The following is a 27,348-nucleotide window of genomic DNA, read 5'->3' as shown; positions in this document are numbered from 1 at the left end:
TTCTTTTAATGTTAATGTTTTCATCTTCCTTTTTTTTCTTTCTTTCTTTCTTCTTTAATTAAGAAAATATTCTTATTTTCTTTAAAATAAGATTGCACCAGCAAATAGCTGAGGCCTTAGAAGAAAAACATTGCTTCCTTTTTGTTTATCTAACTCTCTGAATTCCTCAGTTTATCGTCTGCAGCCATTTACCATTTTATGTTTTATATATACATATATATGTATGTGTGTGTGTGTGTTTATATATATATATATATATATATATATATATATATATATATATATATATATATATATATATATACATATATATATATATATATATATATATATATATATATATGTATATATATCTTCATTCTTGAAGAATTACTTTTACGTAAGTGTACATATGTGTATGTGTGTATGCATGCAAGTGTGTGTATGTGTGTGTGTGTGTGATCGCTAATATAAAGTAGTGAGCTAAATATCTACATACCTTCCAATGTACCCTGCATACCTGCTTGCCAACCCACCAAGCTGTCTGTCTATCTAACTATCAATCTATCTATCTCTCTATGTATCAATCTATCTGTCTACCTGTCTATCTATCTATCTATCTATCTATCTATCTACCTATCTATGTCCGTCAGTCTATCTTTCTTTCTTTCTAACAAGTTAGCTTTCTGTTTATCTAACTGTCTATCTGTCCAACCATCTGTTAGTCTGTCTGTCTGTTTACCCATGTGTCTGTCTGTCTGTCTGTATTTCTTTATCTTTTACCAACCAACCTCACTACCGATCCCTCTCTCATTTTTGCTGAAAGACGCCTTGCTACAACTAACAGTGATGTACCTCATGGAGCGTGTGTGTGTGTGTCTGTTACCACGTACGTACATGTACCTAGGTATATACATTTGTGCATCAGTATATTTGTGTGTGATTATCATCATCATCATGATCATCATCATGATCATTTAGCATCTGTTTTTTATGTTGGCATGGGTAAGACAGTTTGATTGGAACTGTACCAAGCTCCAGTCTGTTTTGGCTTGATTTCTATGACTGGTTGCTTTTCCTAACGCAGACCACTCAACAGAGTGTACCAGATGTCTTTTATGTGCCACCAGCATGAGTGCCTTTCACATGTCACCAACGCAGGTGCCTTTTATGTGTCACCGGCACAGGCGCCTACTACATGTCTCCGACACGAGTGCCTTTTACATGTTACCATCATGATTGTCGTGGGTTCAAATCTCAGACTGGGCGATGTGAGTGTTTATGAGTGAAACACCTAAAGCTCCATGTGGCTCCAGCAGAAGGTAATGGCTAACTTCTGCTGACTCTTTTGCCACAACTTTCTCTCACTCTTTCCTCCTGCCTCTTGCAGCTTACCTGCAACGGACTAGCGTCCCGTCCAGGTGGGGAACCTATACGCCAAGGAAACCAGGAAACTGGCCCTTATGAGCCAGGTATGGCTCGTGAAGGAACAAACAACAAGGTGGAAAACTGGCAGAAAGGTTAGCACGCAGGGCGAAATGTTTAGTGGTATTTCGTCTGCCACTACGTTCTGAGTTCAAATTCCGCCGAGGTCAACTTTGCCTTTCATACTTTTGGGGTCAATTAAATAAGTACCAGTTACACACTGAGGTCGATATAATCGACTTAATCCATTTGTCTGTCCTTGTTTGTCCCCTCTGTGTGTAGCTCCTTGTGGGCAGTAAAGAAATAAGTATTTTGTCTGTCTTCACATTCTGAGTTCAAATTCTGCTGAGGTCAACTTTGCCTTTCATCCTTTCAGGGTTAATAAATTAAGTACTAGTTGTGTACTGGGGTTAGTCTAATCGACTGGCCCCCCCCTCCCCAAAAATTTCAGGTCTTGTGCCTAGAGTAAAAAAGAATATTTGTATAAATGTGATAAGCATAGGAAGTACAATTAACATTGTTGCATCATCTGTGGTTCAGGTGTTGCAGTCATGATGAAAAAATTGTGGTTCAGGTTTCGATTCCTGGACCAGGTGACGCATTATGCCCTTGAGCAAGGCACTTCATTTCACGTTGCTCCAGTCCATTCAGCTGGTACAAATGAGGAATTCTGTGATGGTCTAGGGTCCCATCCTTGTAGGGAATATATACTCCCATGGTAACCAGGAAACTAGCCCAATGGGTCTATATGACTCAGAAGGGATCTGTATCCCTTATCTATTGTGGTTAATTCATAATTGAATTGTATACTGCAATGAATATAGTATATTCATAATATACAGGATGATTCAAAAGTCTCCATACTCTTTACTCTCTCTTTTAATCGAGCAACTCGACCCCGGGACTTATTCTTTTGTAAGCCCAGTACTTATTCTATCGGTCTCTTTTGCCGGACCGCTAAGTAACGGGGACATAAACACACCAGCATCGGTTGTCAAGCAATGCTAGGGGGTAAACACACACACGCAGATATATATACATATATATGACGGGGTTCTTTCAGTTTTCGTCTACCAAATCCACTCACAAGGCATTGGTTGGCCCAAGGCTATAGTAGAAGACACTTGCCCAAGGTGCCACGCAGTGGGACTGAACCCGGAACCATGTGGTTGGTAAACAAGCTACTTACCACACAGCCACTCCTGCGTAGAAAAAATTAATTTTTTTTATAAGAAACAGTTTATAAGATCACCTAGATCCCCTGATCTGACCCCTCTTGATTTCTATCTTTGGGGCCATTTGAAAGGCATGGTGTATCGCGGAAAGATAAAAGACCTAAATCATTTGAAGGAATGCATCACCAACTCCTTTGCACACGTATCACCAGATGTGCTATTATGAGTTCACTATGAGTGGGAGTAAACGTATTGCAATGTGTATTCAAAACAATGGTAACCATACAGTTCTATGTTTAAGAGATGAGGAATTTTGTACATTATTTACAATTGACAGATATTTGTTCTCATCTTGTTTGTTGTTAACACAATGTTTCGGCTGAGATACCCTCTAGCTTTCATCAGATGTCTTGGGAATATGGCGTAGTGGTTAAGAGCGCAGGCTACTAACCCCAAGATTCCGAGTTCGATTCCAAGCAGTGATCTGAATAATAATAATGATAATAATAATAATAATTATAATGATAATAATAATAATAATAATGATAATGATAATAATAATAATCATCATCATCATCATCATGATAATAATGATAATGATAATAATAATAATAATAATAATAATAATAATAACAACAACATCGAAAAATACCTTAGGAATGAGAACCCAGGTTCAAAATTTTTCCAAGACACCTGATGAAGGCTGGGGGTACATCAGCCGAAACTTTGTGTTATCAACAAACAAGAAGAGGACAAATATCTGTCGAATGTAAATAATATACAAAATTCCTTATCTCTTAAATATAGAACTTTTTTGAGAAGCGCCATTTGATTCTACCTATAATTCAACTAATGCACATGCAGAAAAGAGACTGTCGTCACATCTAGTTTTTATTGCAATTTACTTTCAAATTTTTAGGACAATTTACTTTCACTTTTATAAAGAATTGATACGATTCTCATTCACCATTTGTGACAAAAAAGATTGCAGCAAAAACAGGAATTAAAGAATAGTTTAAAAGAAAAAAAATTGAGGGCTTCGTTCGCACGCAATGTCCGGGTTCCTTCTATCCGTTAAGTCAACTTAGTCATTAATTTTTTTCAAGGTCGATAAAATAAGTATCAGTTGAAGTCGACCCTTCGGTGTTGCTCTTCAGATTGGCGGTATGAGGAGGCGACGTCAATCATCCGCTTTTTCAGCCTCGTTTCTTTATCTATGTCACACGGAAAGGTTGTTTGCGTGAATGACATCGTGTACAGATACCGAAGGATCGACTCTGTTGAGCACCGAATCGGTGCAGTCCGCAAATTGATTGATTGACTTCGATGGGATTGAACGACCAATTCCAAACAGTCGAGGTTCACTGTACGGGTTGTACTATTTATCCTTTCGAGCGCAAAATACAAAACCACGCGTGACATCCTCCGTTCGGGCGATTTTCACCGTCACAAGGTTACTCACCTGCAGCTGAGTGGACAGGAGCAATATTAAACGAGGTGTTTAGCTCAAGAACACAACGCACAGACGGTCTAGGAATCGAAGCCATGATCTTGCGATCGTGACTACAATACCCTAACAACCAAGCCACGCAACTAAACCCCATCCACTAAAATTTCTGGCTTTGAGCCAAAATTTGAAACAATATACTGTTGATATCGTTTATTAAAAAATAAGATTTGAAGGAAATGCTTTTATATAAACTGTACATCATTTTAACTATGTTACCGTTATTTTAAATGATATATTGGTCGAATAGTCACGACTGGAACGCCTTATTATTTCCTACAACAGAATTTATGGAAACGTAAAATTTAGAAACATATATATTATATATTATATATATATATATATATATATATATATATATATATATATATATATATATATAGTATTATATATATATATATATATATCATATATATATATATATTATATATATATCATTATATATATATATATAATATATATATTATAATACCGTCTTCTAAGAGTTATACGTTCTTGTCCATGTTGTATTTTTCTACATACCTTAATATATATATATATATATATATATATATATATATATATTCTCGTGGCAGCTTAAAGGGATAAAAAGTACGCTTTTTCGATCCACTATTCCAATGAGAACGTGTAACGTTCATGCCATTCTCGAGGAATAATCATATTTGAAAATGCAGCACTATAATTAAAAATGAACGACAGGGAAAGTTAAAAAAAAAATTAAGTCCCTCATAATTTCCCACTGCTATTGTGCATGAAAAATCAGCCATCAGAAATTAAACAGTTATAAAATAAAATGTACGAAAATAAAACAAACATACTTTATTGGAATCATATCTTCAATATATTTGGTACGAACACAAAATAAAACAAAAAGAATCTATAGACGTAAAAAGTAACGAAAAAAACATATAGAGGAAATGTTTTAAAAAAAAAAGTAACGATGGGCTCGTCCGGGATTCGAACCCGGGACCTCTCGCACCCAAAGCGAGAATCATACCCCTAGACCAACGAGCCTCATACATTGAAGTGCTGAAAAAAATATATTATATACTATTAAACATTTATTGACGTTCTATTCTGTTATAATTTTGTAATTAATTAATTATTTTGATTATATTTAATGTATTTCAACGTTTTATTGATGCTCTCGACAATCAGGATGTCGATATTTAGCCTACGATTGGCCACTGGCCTCTGGGCAATCTTGTTTATCAGTATAAACAACTCCTTACGTTGACAATAGTCACTCGAGAAGCTAGAAAGAGCAGCCAAAAAATAAAAAGAACCGTTTAATCACATGATTTTACCATCTTTTAAAGATCGCAATACATAATGTAATTCGAGATTTCTAAAAATTCCAAAAAATGAAATAGTTATGAGGTGTTATATAGAGTACCTAAACCTGAATTACGTTTTGAGGTATACTGTTGGCAATTAGGGGGGAAAAAAAGGATCCGCCACGGATGGAATGTCTTTCTTAAAGGCTTTTTTTGATAGGAGCTGACCTGGTGGCTAATGTCGTCCATGATACAGAAAAGTCAAGGTTGTAACGCCTTTGATTGTGTAGTTATGTTGGATTGAGGATTAAATGTCAACGAAATTAAAGCGTGAACTTTGATAGGCATACCTACACAAGTGTGCCCCCCACTTACACACACCACACACACACACACACACACACACAGAAGCACGTAGACACACACACACACGACTCTGTTTCCTCATAACTTCAGAAAAATTTAATATTTTCTAATGAAATTTTTCACTAATTCCTTTCAGATGGAGTACATTACAACACAATCGCAGTTTAATGTGAAAAACAAAAACCCTGCTGGCCACGCACTCATACATACTAACACGTATTATTTTCCTTGTACAAAATTTCAGATTTTATTTTGTACATATATGAGTGCGCGACTACCAATTCTTTTTTCACATTTTTTTTCTTCTGATATAATTTACACAATCTTCTGATATAATCTACACAATCTGAAAGGTTCTTATACAAAATTTCATTTAAAAAGTATTCATTATTTTCGGGGAATTATGAGGTAACAAAGTCGGGTCCCACTTGTGTAGGTTTGCTTCGTTTCTGTCATGGTATCTGGACCATCATGACTGAATGATGTACAGAGTGTTCGGAAAGTCACTGTGCGCTGATATTTTTGTTAATATATCTGTCGCAATATACAGTGCAAGAAAAAAATGTGAATGAAATTTATAAATAACTGGCAGTATCGCCCGGCGTTGCTCGGATTTGTAAGGGAAATAATTATATAAGCATTTTTAGAGAGTTATAGCCAAAATATAGCAAAAATATGCATTAAAAATGGAAAAAAAATGATGGTATAATTTTTTTAAAATCGTTCTCATCGTAGACATTTTTAGAGAGTTACTTCCCTTATATAATAGCGAAAAAATGCATTAAAATGGAAAAAATGATGGTAAATTTTTTTTTAAATCGTTGACTCATCGTAGACATTTTTAGAGAGTTACTTCCCTTATATAATAGCGAAAAAATGCATTAAAATGGAAAAAAAATAATGGTAAATTTTTTTAAAATCGTAGACTCATCGTAGACGCGCGCTAATACCCAGAAGGGCTTGATATGAATCACGACTATAAGATACCCGGTTTTGGTTAAACTGCACCGCAAAATGTGGGAGTAGTTAGGAATCTAAATCGTAGGAGACAGACACACAACTTGACTTTTATATATAAAGATTTGATTTACATCCGGGATGCCTAATACCAATAGTCTCCAGCCATTTTTTCACGACACAAACCGCCAATATAACCCAACAAACTTTTAAAATATATACACATTTATTTTTTCATTTTCTTTATTTAAAAAATAAAAACTCTACCCATTTCATAAAAGAATAACTGGTTAATGGTGAATCCTCTAGAATATCATGAAGAAACTGGTTTCATAACAATGCCCTCACATATCTACCATACCCTGCCCGCCACACACACATCCCAGTGACTCCATTTTCTCTCATCACTTGCTACAGTCATGTCATCCCCATCTCTAAACATCTTCCCTCACACACTTTTGGAATATCCCCCTTCTATCTTCTCTCTACTACTTATACTCTCCCTACCCCTCGCTGTTCTCTATGGGTAGTCCCCCCCCCCAATACATCGCCAACATTATCTATCTCCCACCACCACCACCAAGGCGGCGAGCTGGCAGAAACGTTAGCATGCCGGGCGAAATGCTTAGCAGTATTTCGGCTGTCGTTACGTTCTGAGTTCAAACTCCGCCGAGGTCGACTTTGCCTTTCATCCTTTCGGGGTCGATAAATTATGTACCAGTTACGCACTGGGTCGTTGTAATCGACTTAATACCTATGTCTGTCCTTGTTTGTCCTCTCTGTGTTTAGCCCCTTGTGGGTAATAAAGAAATAGGTATTTCGTCTGCCGCTACGTTCTGAGTTCAAATTCCGCCAAGGTCGACTTTGCCTTTCATCCTTTCGGGGTCGATTAAATAAGTACCAGTTATGCACTGGGGTCGATATAATCGACTTAATCCGTTTGTCTGTCCTTGTTTGTCCCCTCTGTGTTTAGCCCCTTGTGGGCAATAAAGAAATAGGTATTTCGTCTGCCGCTTCCGCCGAGGTCGACTTTGCCTTTCATCCTTTCGGGGTCGATAAAGTAAGTACCAGTTGTGTACTGGAATCGATCTAATCGACTTGCCCCTTCCCCCCAAATTTCGGGCCTTGTGTCTAGAGTAGAAAAGATAATCTATCTCTCCCTCTGTCCCTCTGTTATACTCTAGCTTCTCACCTGGTACACACCACTACCCTCAGTTTCTCTGTCAATTGAGAGCTCTCTGTCTTACAAGCTACTAAGCAATTCCACTGGTGCTGGTGTCACGTAAATAATACCTGTGCTGGTGTTACGTAAAAAGCACCTGTGCAGGTGCCGTGTAAAAGACACCTATGTTACTGTTGTGTAGTGAAATTGTACACCCCTCCCGGTAAAAAGTGATAGTAGCCAGCCATTATAAATAAACCAGTAGCCAGTCGACGGGAAAAGGGTCAGAAGGTCGAGAGTACGTGTTAACTGGTGAAATTTTGGGAAAAGGGGCAATTTGATTAGATCGACTCTAGTACGCAAATGGTACTTAATTTATCGACCCCACCACCCGAAAGGATGAAAGGCAAAGGTTGACCTCGGTGGAATTTGAACTCAGAACATAAAAACAGACGGATTAAGTCGATTATAACGACTCCAGTGCGTAACTGGTACTTATTTAATCGACCCAGAAAGGATGAAAGGCAAAGTTGACCTCGGTGGAATTTGAACTCAGAACATAGCGGCAGACGAAATACCTGTTTCTTTATTACCCACAAGGGGCTAAAAATAGAGGGGACAAACAAGGACAGACAGACAAGTGGCTTCTACTATAGCCTCGGGCCGACCAAAGCCTTGTGAGTGGATTTGGTAGACGGAAACTGAAAGAAGCCCGTCGTATATATAATATATATATATATATATATATATATGTGTGTGTGTGTGTGTGTGTGTGTCTGTGTTTGTCTCCCCAACATCGCTTGACAAACGATGCTGTCAATGACCACAGTCAAATGACTGAAACAAGTAAAAGAGTAAAGAGTAATTTATAATTATAAATGTATAATTTAATTACTACATTTTTTATTATATATATATATCTATATATATAATTTATTATATAGAAGGAGCTTCTACAGGACTAGAACTGTTTCATTCAAGAGAAATCATCAGAGTACCTTATTTACTGTGGTTAACCCCGAATCAACCCGGGACCTACATATATATATATATATGGATCTTTTCTGTATGGTTGCCAGCGATATACATATATATATATATATATATATATATATCACCTGCGATAGTTAAAAAAAAAGGAAACAAATTTTATAAAATTTATTTTTCCTCTGAAGCCCAATGCCAAATGATCCACAACGTGGTGGTTGTGATGATGTGCCTGGTCTAAGGGAAATAAATCCTATAACTACAGTTCAGGCGGTGTATTATTGAAAGAGTTCCCAGTAGGATTAAGTCGTTTAACCTTCGCCTTCCAATGGTCTCTTCGACTCTATAACAACGCACATGTTACATAAATGCAACGTCAAAACGTAAATAACATAAGTTAGGAGTGATAGAAAAGAGAGAGAGATGGCTTCGAGTTACAGACGTTTTCTAACCCTCTGTAAAAACTGGCCCATAGACACCAGCAAAGCAGCTGATAAGGACCTCGCCGTCTTCATACGCGAGAATATAGCTAAAACCTTTAGGCATGCTGACGCTACACGAATTGAAGAACCGTCAAAATGTGAGAATATTTATGAGAGCCTTCAGAGGATATCTGCAGACTACCATCTGAACAAATACCAATTGGATAAGCCTTATATAACAGCTTCCTGCAAGGCCACTCGAGATGAATGTAAAGCGGTACTATCCAAGGAAGGCAGCGATGTCATCTACGAAAACGATACCCATATCCTTGAAAAAGTGAAATCGAAGTTCTGAACAAGGAAACCAAAGGAGACTGTATGATTCTAGTATTCATTATAAGGAGACAGATTAAGGACTTCGTGAGTGTTGTGTTTTTGTGTATATTTGCTTCCTAAAACGTACTTTTGCTGTCCTGTACCAGTTGTCGTATTGTGTTTGCTTACATAACGTTCCTATATTTGCATTACATTCCTGTCTTCTACATACTTGCTTAGCTTGAAAGAAATAGTAGCCAATAGCCCTACCTCAAATCACGAATTATCGTCTCAAACAACAATGAATGGGAAAATTTGGTCAATAAGGTCGGTAAGAAGACCATGTGGTCTTGGGTTCAATCCTACTGCACGACAAAGTCTTGTGAGTCGATTTGGCAGGCGGAAACTGAAAGAAGCTCGTAATATATATACTGAACAAGGCGGCAAGCAAGCAGGATCGTTGGATCTTTTCCTTTTGAACGGCACTTTGTAACATAATTTCTAGGTAACTAAAAAGTTTTAAACTTCGTATACTGGTAGAATGTGTTTATAAAACATCATTTTCTCTTGGCTTTATTGAGAAAATTCTATAGTTTGTAAGATATTTCGTCTGAAATTTCTTGCATTTCGGCAATTTTAACCAATCAATTACCTTCATTGACGTAAATAACATTCTGTGCATAATGAATATGTCCCTCCTTTAAGAAACAGATTAGGTTTATTTACATTTGTGAAGAAAAAAAGATACCATTCCCCAACCCCTAACACTAACTAACCCTAACTCTAACCCTAAAATCTAAAATAGATTGAAATGCAATAGATCGATACTAGGGCCATAATTATGGGTGACATTTTCATTTGACACCGCTAGAAAAAAATCCCATTTTCCGTAGCAGTGTCATATGAAATTGTCACCCATAATTATAACGCTGGTATCGATCTATTGCATTTTTAGATTTTAGGGTTAGAGTTAGTGTTAGTTAGGGTTGGTTAGGGGTTGGGGAAGGGTATCTTTTTTTCTTCACAAATGTAAATAAACCCAATCTGTTTCTTAAAGGAGGGACATATTCATTATGCACAGAATGTTATTTACGTCAATGGAGGTAATTGATTGGTTAAAATTGCCGAAATGCAAGAAATTTCCAACGAAATATCTTACAAAGGACAGAGCATCATGGTATGGGGCAGCAAGCTGGCAGAAACATTAGCTACTAACCCCAAAATTCCGAGTTTGATTCCAAGCAGTGACCTGAACAATAATAATAATAACATTGAAAAATACTTTAGGAATGAGAACCCAGGTTCAAAATTTCCCCACGACTCCTGAAGAAGGCTGGAGGGTTTATCAGCTGAAATGTTGTGTTAACAACAAACATGATGAGGACAAAAATTTCCGTCAAATGTAAATAATGTAAATAGTGTACATAATTCCTCATCTCTTAAATATAGAACTGCTTTGACTTGTATACCGGAAAATTGTATAACCCTTTAGCATTTAAACCAGCCATATCTGGTTCTATATGTTTTATGTTCAAATCAGCTAGATTTCAGAATGGCATTCTAAAAATAAACAATCCCATCATTGAAATCTTCAAGCTACAAAATAATGCTTGGTTAATTGAAAAACAATGTGAATTAATGAGTATTACATTGTGAAACTGCATGGTTCAGTGGTTAGAGCGTTGGGTTCACTATCATGAGGTAGTGAGTTCAATTCCTGGACCAGGCTGTGTGTTGAGTTCTTGAGCAAGTCCAGAAGCTGGCTACCCGCATGGTTCTTGGTCTCAAGAATTTGTCTTATGAAGAAAGGCTGAAGACGCTCGACCTTTATTCTCTAGAAAAATGACGCCGCCATGGTGATCTCATTCTTGCTCATAACATCATAAGCGGAAAGTGTAACCTCTCGAAAGAGCTGTTCTTCACTCCTGCTCCAGAGCGTCGGCTGCGGGGTCATTCCGAAAAGCTCTATCTGCGACGATTTCATCTCAATCGAAGGAGAGGGGCTTTCTCCGTCCGGGTTGCGGATCCGTGGAATAAGCTGCCGGACGGATGGTGAAGATGCCGACGACCGCTCGGTTCAAAGTCTCCCTTGACCACAAGTGGCCTGAACTCTTTACATGAACACCACCCTGTACATAACTCCATGTCCCCCTACATGGCCTTGCTTTTTGCTTTTTGAGCCAAAAAATTAACTAACTAACTTTATTTCATGTTACTCCAGTTCATTCAGCTAGGGAAATGAGTTGTGACATCACTGGTGCCAAGCTGTATCGGCCCCTTTGCCTTTCCTTTGGATAACATCGGTATCATGGAGAAGGGAGGCTGGTATGCATGGACAACTGCTGGTCTTCCATAAACAATCTTGCCTATATTTGTGCCTTGGAGGGGAACTTTCTAGGTGCAATCCCATGGTCACTCATGACTGAACATTTGGCAGAGTAATCTGAATGCTAAAGGTTATAAGGGTTCCACAACAAAATAATTTGGGAACAGTTGCCCAAGAAAATGGGTATTAGTTGTTTCTTTATTCTTTTATTCTTTTACTTGTTTCAGTCATTTGACTGCAGCCATGCTGGAGCACTGCCTTTCAATTGAATGAATCAACGCCAAGACTTAATTTTAAAGCCTAGTACTTATTCTATCTGTCTCTTTTGCTGAACTGCTAAGTTGCAGGAACGTAAACACACCAACACTGGTTGTCAAGCAGTGATAGGGAACAAACACAAAGACACACACACACACACACACATAGATATATACATATATATGTATGATGGGCTTCTTTCAGTTTCCATCTACCAAATCCACTCACAAGGCTTTACTTGGCCCAAGGTTATAGTAGAAGACACTTTCCCAAGGGGGCCACACAGTAGGAATGAACTTGGAATCATGTGGTTAGGAAGCTAGCTTCTTACCACACAGCCAACCATAAATATTTTGTTACATAGTTCTGTGTTACAAGTTCAAATCTGCTCTGTAAATTTGACCAAGTTCTTTTTTTTTTTTTTCACATTTCAGAAGATTTAACAGGTTGTCGGAACCATGCCCTTGCAAGAGAAGTCATTCATATGCGTATTGGGAACACCCTGATGCACAGAGGTCGTTTCCAACATTATGACCACAAAGAAAATCATGGAAGACCGTGAAGTGAAAATCCTTACCTAAGACCTTCGTCCCTTGAAGTTTTTTTTCTTTCTAAACTTATTTATTGGCTTTAGTTTGTATCAAACAATTAAATTTTTATGCCAGAAACCTCATGAACTATCCATGCTTTTTCTATATAGAAGCTCCTTCATTGCACTCAAATTTGATATGTAGATACTGACGGTATCAGGGCATGTATAAGCCTTGAAAAAATTACAAAGTTCGATTCCAGGTGAGAATGCGATCGATAAAGTGAATAAAATCGTTTTTCTTTGGAACAGATAAAAAGTCTATTGTTATTTCTTCTTTTGCTGGTGTCTCAAATTTAGGTTAAATCAGTGTTTCTCAAAGGGGAGGCCTATGGGATGGTCGGACAAGTTGTTTTGAGAAAATTTGATTTAAATGTTTGACAACTCAGCACCGTCCATTGGACGGGGGGCGTTTTGCTCGTATATATATATATATGAATGTGTGTGTGTATATATATATATAACGGGAAGCTTTACGAAAATAAACAAAAGACGAAGGCAGGTGGAGTACAAACAAACAATTGTATTAGTATGGCACTCAGGAATAGAAATAAAACAAGTCTTTTACGTTTCGAGCCTACGCTCTTCGACAGAAAGATACACAGAAAAGAAACAAGGAGAGAAAAAAAAATGCGTGCAGGAGCTAATATATATATATATATATATACAAAATAAGAAAATGGAGGAATAGATTCCTTTCAATCATCAACTTACAGATAATACCAATTCATATAATTTATTAACTAATTAAATAGGAACATCCAAATCCAACAGAATAAGACATTGATGTTCCTATTTAATTAGTTAATAAATTATATGAATTAGTATTATCTGTAAGTCGATGATTGAAAGGAATCTATTCCTCCATTTTCTTATTTTGTATTATGAATTTGAGGTAAAACATTTTACCTTCGCCCATATAATACAATAAATGAAATAATTGCTTGGCAATTGTAAACATTTATGTATTAGCCTTTTGGGTACTTCACTGGCAGTATATTGGATAAATGATATCCCATAGTGGGTTACACTCATAACCCCTATCTCACTTTGTACTTTATATATATAGTAAAGGTGCCAAGCTCTGTGGTTAGAACGTTGGGTTTACAATCAAGAGATTGTGAGTTTGATTCCTTTACTGGGTTGTGTGTTGTGTTCTTGAGCAAGACACTTTGTTTCACGTTGCTCCAGTCCACAGAAATGAGTTGTGATGTCACTAGTGCCAAGCTGTATCAGCCTTTGCCTTTCTCTTGGATAACACTGGTGGCATGTAGAGAGAAGACTGGTACGCATGGGTGACTGCTGATCTTCCACAAACAATCTTGTCCACACTTATGCCTGAGAGGAAAACTTTCTAGGTGTAATCCCATGGTTATTCATGATTGAAGGGGGTCTCAGGAGTGGCTGTGTGGTAAGTAGCTTGCTTACCAACCACATGGTTCCGGATTCAGTCCCACTGCGTGGCACCTTGGGCAAGTGTCTTCTACTATAGCCTCGGGCCGACCAAAGCCTTGTGAGTGGATTTGGTAGTCGGAAACTGAAAGAAGCCCGTCGTATATGTGTGTGTATATATATATATATATATATATGCGTGTATGTGTTTGTTCCCCTAGCATTGCTTGACAACTGATGCTGGTGTGTTTACGTCCCCGTCACTTAGCGGTTTGGCAAAAGAGACCAATAGAATAAGTACTGGGCTTACAAAGAATAAGTCCTGGGGTCGATTTGCTCGACTAAAGGTGGTGCTCCAGCATGGCCGCACTCAAATGACTGAAACAAGTAAAAGAGTAAAGAGATATATATATATATAAATTAGAAAAAAACTACCTTTTATCAATTCAACAATGTAGAATTTAAATTATACCATATAGAAAAAAATTACATCCTATAGAAAAAATTAAATATAAGATAAAAACATATACCAATGATTAAGTAATGTGCAAAAAAATAAAATGTATATATTTGGTAAAATGACTACGCAAATTAAGGACTCCTTCATAGAATAACTGCTGCATTTGTTGAGTATATAAACCCTCTATAAACTATATATACTCAACAAATGCAACAGTTATTCTATGAAGGAGTCCCTAATTTGCATACCAAAAGTGTTTAACCATCTATAAACTGTTTATAAGCTCAACAAATGCAGCAGTTATTCTATGAAGGAGTCCCTAATTTGCATACCGAAAATTTTTAACACTCTATAAACTGTTTATATAATCAACAAATGCAGCAGTTATTCTATGGTCTGTGGTATAGAACGGTGTGATCATTGCAATGTAATCTGAAGCCCTGTTTTTATTAAGTAAATGTTGCATAGTTTTTAAATGGTACATGATACCTCAGGAGATAATGTCATACAAACAGTCACACTTTTTATCATATATCTGCTTGGTCTGGGCTGACATGAGGCTAAATATCAATAGCAATGCATACAATATACTTAGTATAATTGAACCTACACGGATGCATTTACTATAAAACAGTCATGAACTGTATAATAAATGGAGGGAGATCTGTTGAATGCCATTAAGTTTACACTCAACAGATCTTGTTGCCAACACCAACGTTTGTATTTCTGAATTTTGTCATGTATCAAGGCGGCGAGCTGGCAGAAACGTTAGCACGCCAGGCGAAATGTGTAGCCGTATTTCGTCTGCCGTTACGTTCTGAGTTCAAATTCTGCCGAGGTCGACTTTGCCTTTCATCCTTTCGGGGTCGATAAATTAAGTACCAGTTACGCACTGGGGTCGATGTAATCGACTTAATGCGTTTGTCTGTCCTTGTTTGTCCTCTCTATGATTAGCCCCTTGTGGGTAGTAAAGAAATAGGTATTTCGTCTGCCACTACGTTCTGTGTTCAAATTTTGCCGAGGTCGACTTTGCCTTTCATCCTTTTGGGGTCGATAAATTAAGTACAAGTTACACACTGGGGTCGAGGTAATCGACTTAATCTATGTGTCTGTCCTTGTTTGTCCCCTCTGTGTTTAGCCCCTGGTGGGCAATAAAGAAATAGGTATTTCATGTCTTTACATTCTGAGTTCAAATTCCGCTGAGGTCAACTTTATCTTTCATCTTTTCGAGGTCTTCCAAGTGATGAAACCCGATCCATGGCATGCACAACACAATAGGCTGGTTTTCATTGTTGGTGTGTATGCTAGATAATATAGAGTCGTGGTAAGATGTTATAGGTCCCATCCAACACAAGCTAGGATGGAGTGGCTGTGTGGTAAGTAGCTTGCTAACCAACCACATGGTTCTGGGTTCAGTCCCACTGCGTGGCATCTTGGGCAGGTGTCTTCCGCTATAGCCCCGGGCCGACCAATGCCTTGTGAGTGGATTTGGTTGACGGAAACTGAAAGAAGCCTGTCGTATATATGTATATATATATATATATGTGTGTGTGTGTGTCTGTGTTTGACCCCAAGCATTGCTTGACAACCGATGCTGGTGTGTTTATGTCCCCCGTAACTTAGCGGTTCGACAAAAAGAGACCGATAGAATAAGTACTGGGCTTACAAAGAATAAGTCCCGGGGTCGATTTGCTCGACTAGAGGCGGTGCTCCAGCATGGCCGCAGTCAAATGACTGAAACAAGTAAAAGAGTTTGTAAAATAATAAAGAATAAACTTGTTGAACAAGCAATACAGATTAATCTAGAAACAACAAACAAAATAGCCATATCAATGAACAGCGGAGTCATCCACATGGTTATGAAAACCCGTAGGCAATAGCAGTCACAGCTCCCTTATACGCTTCCACCACCTTAAGGAAGACAGGGTGGTCATAGAATACTTTTGGTCTTGGACATACTGGGTAAGGGGACTTAACAAAAACTACGTCAGTACTTAATTTCTTGAAATTGTCTCCCTTTGTCCGTGTGTGTGTTAACAATTACCAGCTTCTTGCGGAAATCGATGTGGTGGCTGTTGACTTATAGATGAATATGGCCACCGTTACCATCATCATCGTTTAACATCTGCCGAGCTTTGTTGTCTATTTTTGGCATGGTTTCTATGACTGGATGACCTTCCCAATGTCAGCCACTTTACAGAGTGTACTGGATGTTCTGTTTTTTGTTGTTGTTTTTTTTTCGTGGCATCAGCGGGGTCACCAAGTAACTTGCAAGATAAGATAATGCATCCTTGACCGTGAGAAGTAGCATTGAGGGAGGTGGCTTTGTGCCAATTGAAAAGAGGTTAACAGAATAATGAGATAAAACTTACTTGGTAAAGGATGCGTGGCGTTCAATCATATAATAATATAAATAATATATAAATATATGCATATATACATACATATATGGGATCTTTTCTATTCTGAAGCCAATTTTTCCTACTGAACCAAACAATTTGAAACTTCGTATACTGGTAGAATGTGTCAAAAGTAAACTTAATTGCAAACCAGAATGAAAACGGAATTGTCTGTGTTAAGGCGGCGACCTGGCAGAAACGTTAGCACGCCGGGCGAAATGCGTATCCGTATTTCGTCTGCCGTTACGTTCTGAGTTCAAATTCCGCCGAGGTCGACTTTGCCTTTCATCCTTTCGGGGTCGATAAATTAAGTACCAGTTACGCACTGGGGTCGATGTAATCGACTTAATCCGTGTGTCTGTGCTTGTTTGTCCCCTCTGTGTTTAGCCCCTTGTGGGTAATAAAGACATGGATATATTGTCTGTGTTCAGGTGTGTGTGTTTTTAGGTGTGGATACTGTGTGTTGTGGGGAAAGCATGGCGGTACGAGGTGGGATAGGGGTGATGAGAGTGAGGGGTTGAGAGGTATTGGGTGCTTCTCTGTATGGGGATTGGGAAGATGTGTGTGAATGCATGTGTAGGAGTGAGCATAATGGGCAAAACTCCCCTCCCCCCACAAAAAACCACCCTTAAAAAAAAAAAAATTTTCCACACAAACCACCCTTTTCGGCTGCAAAAAAGAAAAAAAATTGGCATTTTAAAATTACCCACCACACTCATTCCCTTCATTTTTTTTGGTACTTTTTTCAGAATTTTTTTTCTTCAAAGTATGCAGAAAATTACGAAGATTGTGATTCTGAAAAAGATTTCCAAAGATTTTGTAAATGGGGGACGGGCGGAAGTCTTTACGCATAATATGGTATGGGTACTGAGTTGAACAGTGCGCAGGGATGATATGGGCGTAAACAAACCAATACAGTTGTCTAGCGGTGGTGGGTTACAAAAACACACACACACACACACACATACATACACATGATGCACACATATAAATACCGTAAATCCTCGAGTATAGTCCGCCCTTGAGTATAATACGCAGGGGATTTTTAGGGGGCTGTACCTGTGAAAAACTTAAACCATGTGTATAATACGCACCCTTTCTCTAACTTGGGTCAAGGAGGTCTATATACCGTCCTTGGTTTGCAAAACTGTATACGGTAATGTCTTTTATTATTATTGTATATATAACATAATGCAAACGTGTAGCTTTTTTGTGCATTTTGTTTGCAGAAAATAAAGAAATAACAGTAGTAACGTTTAATAAATGTTGCTCACTGCAAGTTATAGATGATTTAAGGTATTTTCGCGCCTGACATCACAAAATGCGTCTGAATAAACATTGCCGAACAGCAAATAGAGACTCGGACATTGCTTAGAAAATAATTTTCATTTTTAACCTCGTATATAGTACGCACTAGGGATTTTGCCCACTAAATTTTGGAGGAAAATGCGGATTATACCCGAGGATATACGGTATATATATATATATATATATATATATATATATATATATATAATATATATATATATACACACACAACAGGCTCCTTGTTTTCAGTGTCCGTTTACCATATCCACTCACAAGGCTTTAGTAACGCAAGACTGTTGTAGAAGATGGCCGAGTTGCCACACAGTGAGACTGAGACCCCAAAAGCATGCGGTCGGGAAGCAAACTCCTTACCACGCAGCTACACCTGATTAATTTCTTGATTAGGTATTCAGTTGAACAAACACTTGGGATCTTTTCCTTTTGAACGGCACATGTCAACACAATTTCTAGTTAACTTTTAAACTTCGTATACTGGTAGAAGGTGTCAAAATAAAACATTTTTTTCTCTTGGTTTTATTGAGAAAATTCTATAGTTTGTAAGATATTTCGTCTGAAAATCCGAGCATTTCGGCAATTTTAACCAATCGATTACCTCCATTCAACTAAAATCATTTGCTGCATCTAAAACTGAGACAACATCATGTAACTAACCCTAAACCTCCCCCTCCCCCATATCTTTTTTTCTTAATTGTTAAATTAATTTAATTGCATTGCTTTAGTTTTTTTTTACACGCGTAACAATTAAATTAATTTAACAATTAATAAAAAAAATTTAGGGTTAGGGTTAGGGGGGAGGTTTAGTGTTAGTTACAGGATGTTGTCTCAGTTTTAGACGCAGCAAATGGTCTCAGCTCAAAAGAGAGCATAGGATTGGTTAAAATTCGAAAAAATTAAACTACGTTAAACAAACAAATTACAATTTTCTCAAGAAAGCCAAGAGAAAAAAATGTTTTTATTTTGACACATTCTACCAGTATACGAAGTTTTAAAGTGTTTAAGTTAACTAGAAATTGTCTGCCGTTCAAAAAGAAAAGACCCAACACTTGAATACTCGACATGGAAATCTATCCAACTGATGGAGAACCGCACCGTCACCACCACCCTCACCATCACCACCGCCATCACCATTCTTTGTCAGAGAAACCAAGCTATTCCAGTCCACTCCTACACAGAATGTTACATCGAAATGAATATCTCAGTGAAAGAAGCAAAATGGCAGGGGTGACAGGGGTGGATGTGGAAGTATTTGTCACACCAATTGTTCTATTGCAAGTATTTCATTGTTGGCTTCGTTTCACTAAATACAGCCTTTCATTGTCACTGAGATCAAATTATTGAAGATAACACAAACAGAAAGAGAAAATATATATATATATAGAGAGAGAGAGAGGCGCAGGAGTGGCTGTGTGGTAAGTAGCTTGCTTACCAACCACATGGTTCTGGGTTCAGTCCCACTGCGTGGCACCTTGGGCAAGTGTCTTCTACTATAGCCTCGGGCCGACCAAAGCCTTATGAGTGGATTTGGTAGATGGAAACTGAAAGAAGCCCGTCGTATATATGTATATATATATGTATATGTATGTGTGTGTGTGTATTTGTGTATCTGTGTTTGTCCCATCAACATCGCTTGACAACAGATGCTGGTGTGTTTACGTCTCCGTAACTTAGCGGTTCAGGAAAAGAGACCGATAGAATAAGTACTAGGCTTACAAAGAATAAGTCCCTGGTGGGGGTCGATTTGCTACGACTAAAGGCGATGCTCCAGCATGGCCGCAGTCAAATGACTGAAACAAGTAAAAAGAATAGAGGCAGGTGTGGAGTAGACAAAGAAACAAATAAAATGAAAAAGAGAAGAGGCAAAAATAAGAGAGAGAGAGAGAGAGAGAGAGAAAGTAAGGAAGATCTTTTGTTAGGAAGTTACTATGATACTAGTTGAACCCTTTAAGCATTCAAATTTCTCTGCCAAATGTGAAGCTTATTTATTACCTCCCCCTTACCAAAGATGGAGGTATTATTTCAGTTGTGTTTGTTTGTGGGCAAGATATTTCAAGAACCACTGGATGGATTCGGATGAAACTTTCAGGGATGTTTGGCATCGTGACTGGCACAAAGTGATTAGATTTTGGGATCGATCCAATACCAGACAAGGATTCTGGATTATTTTACGTGTTTTTTTTCTTAATTCTTGAGTGCGGTCGTGTTCATTTTTAGTATTCTCGTTTGTGAGAGCAGTCGAGTTTATTTCAGATATTCTAATTCTAAAAATCATCTCCGGCTAATCGTTGAGAGACGTTGGTGTTGCCTTGGCAGAGGTTTGTGCTCTCTGAGTGCTCTTGTTCATATTGTCTTGTATTTATTATGCATTATCTCATAGCTTCAATATTTCGATGATGTGACTGTTTATTTTTAGAATGGCATTGCAGGGTAGGTGTGAGAGGCCAGAACTGGCTAGTTTGAGACATAAAACAGGTACATAACTTGTTCAAGCTATTCAAGCTATGTACAAGAACGTCTGCACAAGCCATTCACCAACTCCTGGTTTCTGTAGTACCCACCAGATAACTGAACATGGTACCCTGTCAAATGCTTTCTCCAAATCAACAAAAATCAGGAACAGTGACTCATTCTTAGCCTTGTATTTCTGTAGTTGCCACAAGGAAGATTATGTTTGTAGTGTCTCATCTGGGACAAAACCTAACTGCATCACATCCAGGTAGATTCTATGATGGATCAATTGGGCTATGGCTTTCTCGGTGACCTTCATAACTTGATCTACAGATCTGATTCCTCTATATAGTTGCTTCTCTCTAAGGCATCACTTTTGTCCTTGTAACAGTTTATGAAGATACTGCAATGCCAGTCATTGGGAATGACACCCTCCTGGATGATTATACTGACTATCCAAATGGCAATACTTTATCCAACTTCATCCTTGATGAACCTGTGACTTTCCCCACCTTTCATATCCTTGATCACTTTATCTACCACATTGCTGTTAACTTGAATCACGGTTCCTGCTATTGGATCAGCATGGGATAATCCCTGTTTATCCCATGCATTCTCCTCATTCAAAAGCCTTTCATTATAGCACTTCCACACCACTTACTTTTGTTCTAATCAATGGCAAGTTTGCTGTCATTATTTCAAACACACTTCTTACTAATGTCAACTTGTTTTCTCTCTTACACATTGTCTCGCAGTCCTGAACACTTCTCACTTCTGATCCTCAAGCTGCAGAACATATGCAAATGTCTTCTTTTCTGCCTCATCTTAAGCCATGTACACCTAATGCCTAGATGCCCTTCTAGTCATTAACTAGTGCTCCCTGCTGCCACCAACCTTCCAGTCTGTCATGGCCTGTCTCTTAGCCTTGACCCCTATCAACCTTATTGTTCCACCACTATGATCATTTTGGCTTGGCTGGGACTTTGCTCCAGTCATGTCAGATCTGTAGCCCTAATCAGTTATATTGTTGAAATTCCCAGTCATCTAAGCAACAGGTACATAAATCTCCTCATCTACAGTCATGAATGTCGTTTATAATTTTCCTAAACCCTTTCCCAATTGCTTTCCAAATCCTTTTCCATGCTGTGTCTACATAGCTCTAACACAGAAGTCACCAGCCACTAACCTATGTTAGATAGGGCGTTCTTTTCTAGGAAAGGTTTTGGCATTCACAATAACCGTTCTGTCTTGTTCCCTGGTGAGAATGTAAGCTAACTTATGTGTTCACCAGATTGGTAGTTGGATGGTTTCTTAAAGAGTATGTTACAAATTGTTAAGAGCAGTTGCATCACAAAACTTCAGAAGCCTTGTACGTACCTATCTCAAGCCATAACCATAACCTCTCTGTACATCACAAAAGCTATCAATGTGTTGACCATCATGTCCCATGAAGTCACCAGCAACAATAATGAGGATGCTGTCACTCATTGGTGAAGTAGCCTGCAGAAGGTCTCATAGAAGTGATAGTTCTGGCAGTAGCCACCTGTGGGGAGTATGCTGAGATGTTACCTATAATTAACCATAACTTAATTATCCTACCACATACTCTGACTACTTCTGTTATTTTATCTGTCCATCTCTCATTTCACAGTATACCTGTTTCTTTACTACCCACAAGGGGCTAAACACAGAGGGAACAAACAAGGACAGACACACGGATTAGGTCTATTACATCGACCCCAGTGCATAACTGGTACTTATTTAATCGACCCCGAAAGGATGAAAGGCAAAGTTGACCTCGGCAGAATTTGAACTCAGAACGCAGTGGCGAATGAAATACCGCAAAGCATTTCGCCCGGCGTGCTAACGTTTCTGCCAGCTCGCCGCCTTATACCTACCCGACCACTGCTGTCACTAATGCTCACCCAGAAGAGTTTGAACTACTGTTTTCTACCCATAGGGTGTTTGGTTGAAGATCCCTTCCATCTTATTTCTTGCACAGAGTATACTCCACTCCAGCATCTCTGCAATCTCACTAGACCTACCTTTCATTGTACCTACACTTGAAGTTACTGCCCTGTTTTTGGTACCTACAGAAGAAAACAGCCTGGCTTCTGTAGTAAAGCTTCTTGGATTTTAGTTGTTCACAATCTAATTTCTTTATCATAGGCATATAGCCTGATATAGAGGGGATATAACAACACAGGACATGGAGCACATATAACGAAAGATAACTATGAAATGAAGTACTTACAATGAATGAAATGAAATGGCTTACGAGCCCCCCCAAAGCTCACAGTAGTTGTTCACAATCTGCCTGTATCTGTACCTGTGGGGAATACAAGAAGTCTATTTACCATCTGCTTTGCTAGCAGATGTAGATCGACAAGCATGACTAATTTTTCCTTTCATCAAAGCTGCCATCATTCATCCATTTCTTTATTCCCCTGCACTAATAATACAACATCAGGTGCCATTGAAATGATTTTCGCTTTTGATCATTATTGTGTAACATCCGTTTTCCATGCTGATATGGGTTGGATGGCTTGACAGGAACTGACAAGGTCAGAAGCTGCACCAGGTTCCAGAGTGTGTTTTGGCTTAATTTCTACAACTGGATGCACTTCCGAATGCCAGCCACTTCACAGAGTGTCCAGGGTGTTTTTATATGGCACCAGCACCCACAAAAGAAAAAACAAAATCAGAAAATATAAGTAAAATACGTAGATAGGATAGATTTCCAAATACCCTAATGCAACGATGAGCAGCTCTGCTATGTCTGTCACAGGGTGGGAGCTAGTGCAAGGGTACTGCATTGTGAACACCACAAGGCAATAGGAGACGAGTGGGGAAGGTTTGCTAATTAGGGACAAGAAATGAGAGAGAGACTTCCAGCAAAGGTGATGGGGTGGGTGCGTTGTGGACCCACACATCTCATGGGGACAAACAGAAGATAGTCTTGGGAGAGAAACTGAAAATGCCAACAAAATTATGAAGGAAAGAGAGGGAAAAATCAGACATTTCATTAAAGTAGTGGAGGGATACAAGTTTAATGATAATAGATCTCAGGGTAAGGATGATGAAACTAAGTGTTGCTAGAAAAAAGTAAGAAATAGAAAACATGCATAACACAGAGAGAGTTTGAATCAATTATGCACAATGGGCTTCTTTCAGTTTCCACCTAACAAATCCCCTCACAAGGCTTTGGTTGGCCCAGAGTTATTGTTAAAGACTCTTGCCGAAGGTACCATGCAGTAGGACTGCCGTGTGGTTTAACCAGAAACTCTAAAACCCTCCCCACCAATACACACACATTGATAAATGAAAAGAAACAAGACAACAAATATATATCTTTCAAAACTGACTTTTTTTTTTATTTATTTACATTGTAAAATTTTTGATATCAACAAAAAATAAAAACTGACAACAGATTTTGTGTGAGAAATAAAAAAAATATGACAGAGTCTTTAATCTTTTTAATACTAGAGAAATGAGACATGATAATTTACAATGGCTTCTGTTTAAGTCTGGCTGCAGCAATAGGAAGCAGTTTGTCCTTCAATAAAGAGTAACTATTCAAATGGAGGTGGTGGTCAGTGTCTTTATTATAGTAGACAGAACGTTGTTCTTCACCGGATATGAAACATTTCAAATGCCATAGAAAGAGGCGTTTGTGTGGTTGCTTGACCTACTAGAAGCAGCAATCAAACCTCTTTCAAATCATATACCTACTGTCTGTAAGACGGAAAAAGAAGAATGTGGATATTACAGACCTAGGTGTGGAATGATAAAGGCATCAATGCTTTTTTTTTTCTTCTTCTTGGGTCTATTTAATCAGGATCAACCTGGGGCTTTATAACTAACAACAACATTCAACTTTCAGAAATTCACCGGATTTTTCACAACTGAAACTGACTAGACATGGATTCCTCATAACGAGACGGAATCTACAATGTCACACCACCAACCAATTCAGATTTGATTAATTAAAAAAAAAAAAAATTCTCCCTTTCTCTTTGTTCACAACTAAGTCACCAATATATTGCTATGACGTAGAAGCGACATTTTGTATGGAATGTTAACTCAGAGGGGAGAAAAAAAATACACTGTACTAGAAGTAGTAGCAATTGTTATAGTAATAAAACACCATTTTTTCTCTATATTTTCTTTGTTTGCAGATATTTGACAATTTTAATCTCCATGCAGTTATATTTAGTTCTACCAGACTGAAGAAAAATAAAATTACAAGATATAAGTGGTAATTTAAGGTAAGTGGGGCAGAAAAGATGCAATTTACAGTTGGCTAAAGGTTTGTACCCAGTACAACAGTGAAACGTTTATCAAAGTGGATCTTTGCTTTTAAATGATGCACACTTATAGTGCAGATTTCTACACTTTAAGAGTGCAGTATACATGTTTTTCACTTCAGCAGAATTCACAATTTGTGCTGTTGAAAATCCATCTTTGCTTAAAAGGGATGTTACAGCTAGCTAGTTATCTGCTCGATCAATCATAATGCTATATTAATAAGCAATCATCTAAGTGTAACTACAAGAAAAAAAAAAGATCTTAAATTTTGTTTAAATAGCTTGAGTACATTAATTTCATTCAAGAATATATATATATATATATATATATATATATATATATATAAAATTATAATTTCTGCCACCCTGGAAATAGCTATTTCCAGCGTGGCGGTATCTCTTAGATACCCTAAATTATAATTTTAATAATAATTATTACCTTTGAAGGTTTTTATTCCCATGCTGGCCACTTGATAAGATCGATATTTAAATTAATGATCTTATCCTTATTTATATGAATTTTATATATATATATATATATATATATATATATATACTCCAGCAAGGGTGAGTATATTTATTGTATCAATATTAATTTGCCACTTATTTTTTCTCTTTTTCTAATAAAATAGTTTCCTGAATAAAACACTTGTGTGTGTGTGTAGTATGTGTAGACGAAGAACTTCTCATATTAGACCAAAATATAGTCACTAAAGAGTAACTGGTTTTTCTTTTTTTTACAAGCCTGTGTTGTTGTAGTAGTAGTAATAGTAGCAAGCAGTGATAATAGTGAATAGGAGCAGCAATTTAATTTAAATAGCCAAGTATATACATAGTCTATCTCCATCTCTTTATTCTGTGTGCATCAAATAAAAAAAGGCAGCATAGTGTCATCTTAAATAAGATAAGGCAACCTCTTAACAGATTAGATTCATAATTGCATAGCAATTGTATGTGGCTATAATCATTGTGTCGTGAAAGATTCTGAACATGGAAACAGTATAACTTCACATGAGAATAAATAAGTGAGAGTTAGGCAGCAGAGATTCAATTTCCATGGAGTAGAGATAGTTATATCAGCATTAAAGGCTAAGCTAGCCCAATATATATATATATAAATATATGGAATGGTGGAGCAAATCACAAAAAATTTATTTGCCCGTAATGTTATTTCGTGTAAAATACAGTATCAAAGAAAGAAATAGCACATCAGAGAAAATATTTTTTGTTCATTGGTTAACTATCACTTTAAGACACAAACAATTTGTCCATTGAAGCATATGAAACAAGAATATAATATATATATATATATATGCACACATATATACATGCTTCAATAAAGCCTAGAACGGAGATTTATTAAGACACTGCTTAAATTTCCAACTGTCCAAAGACAATTATATATTATTAATTTCAAAACAGGAGTAACTATGAAACAACCAGTTACTTTGAAGCAAGTAGTTTTCACACTCGCTTGTTAATCATAGTGACAGCATGACTTTGCACATGTGCACTCTGCATGCGGAAGAGAATTTGCTGGGTCAGCACGGGGTCTTTGAAATACTGTGTGATGATGATGATGATGATGATGAGGATGTCTTATCTAAAAAACCACATAAAACTGTGGTTAAAAATCCATTTAAAAGTGGTTAAAATTTCTACATAAAACTGTGATCTAAAATTCTCTTACATTACATACTGTCACATCTACTACTACTACTACTACACACACACACACAATCTGCAGAATATCTACTTCATTTGTTGCAACGGGACATAAATACTTTATATGTGTTATTTGCTGAATTAGTAGCAATCCGCACATAAACACATAACTGATTTTTCAGATCACCAAAATGTTATTTTTATCCCCTCCCCTAGTTACAAAACCAGAACATAACAACAACAATAATCTTTTCTGCCATAGGAACAAGGCCTGAGATTTTGAGGGAAGATGGGACCAGTTAATTACATTGACTTCAGTGTTCAGCTGGTATTTATTTTAGCAACCCCTGAAAGGATGAAAGGCAAAGTTTCCCCCAGTAGAATTTGAACTCAGAACATAAAGATGAATGAAATGCGCTAAGCATTTTGCCCAGTGTACTAATAATTCTACCAGCTCACCACTTTAATAATACTAGTAACCCCATTTTGCACTTATATCAATTATTTCTTTCAGTGGTATCTCCCGCCACTATCAGAACTTTTCTTCCAAAAAATATGACTTATTTTTCTGAGATTCATCATAGATTTTTCATTCTTAGTTTTTGC

The 27,348-nt window shown here is 37.5% G+C and overlaps 1 protein-coding gene and 1 non-coding gene across 2 annotated transcripts; one reads left to right on the top strand and one right to left on the bottom strand.

Moving 5' to 3' along the window:
* Window positions 1–5,028: 5,028 nt before the first annotated feature.
* On the bottom strand, window positions 5,029–5,100 carry Trnap-ugg. Its single transcript has one exon. It is a non-coding gene; the product is annotated as a tRNA-Pro (tRNA).
* A 4,158-nt stretch (window positions 5,101–9,258) lies between these two features.
* Window positions 9,259–9,612, top strand: LOC115224505 (ubiquinol-cytochrome-c reductase complex assembly factor 2). Its single transcript, XM_029795415.1, has one exon. The coding sequence runs from the start codon at window positions 9,259–9,261 to the stop codon at window positions 9,610–9,612; it is 354 nt and encodes a 117-aa protein (XP_029651275.1).
* Window positions 9,613–27,348: the final 17,736 nt, after the last annotated feature.

The sequence above is a fragment of the Octopus sinensis genome, linkage group LG25 (genome assembly GCF_006345805.1).
Source record: "Octopus sinensis linkage group LG25, ASM634580v1, whole genome shotgun sequence".
In the NCBI taxonomy this organism is placed as follows: Eukaryota; Metazoa; Mollusca; class Cephalopoda; order Octopoda; family Octopodidae; genus Octopus; species Octopus sinensis.
The sequence above is the reverse complement of the archived record's forward strand: the minus strand, read 5'-3'. Positions and strand labels throughout refer to the sequence as shown.

Excerpts from the sequence above, each read along its gene's own strand:
- LOC115224505 (XM_029795415.1), top strand. The coding sequence starts at position 9,259 with ATGGCTTCGAGTTACAGACGTTTTCTAACCCTCTGTAAAAACTGGCCC.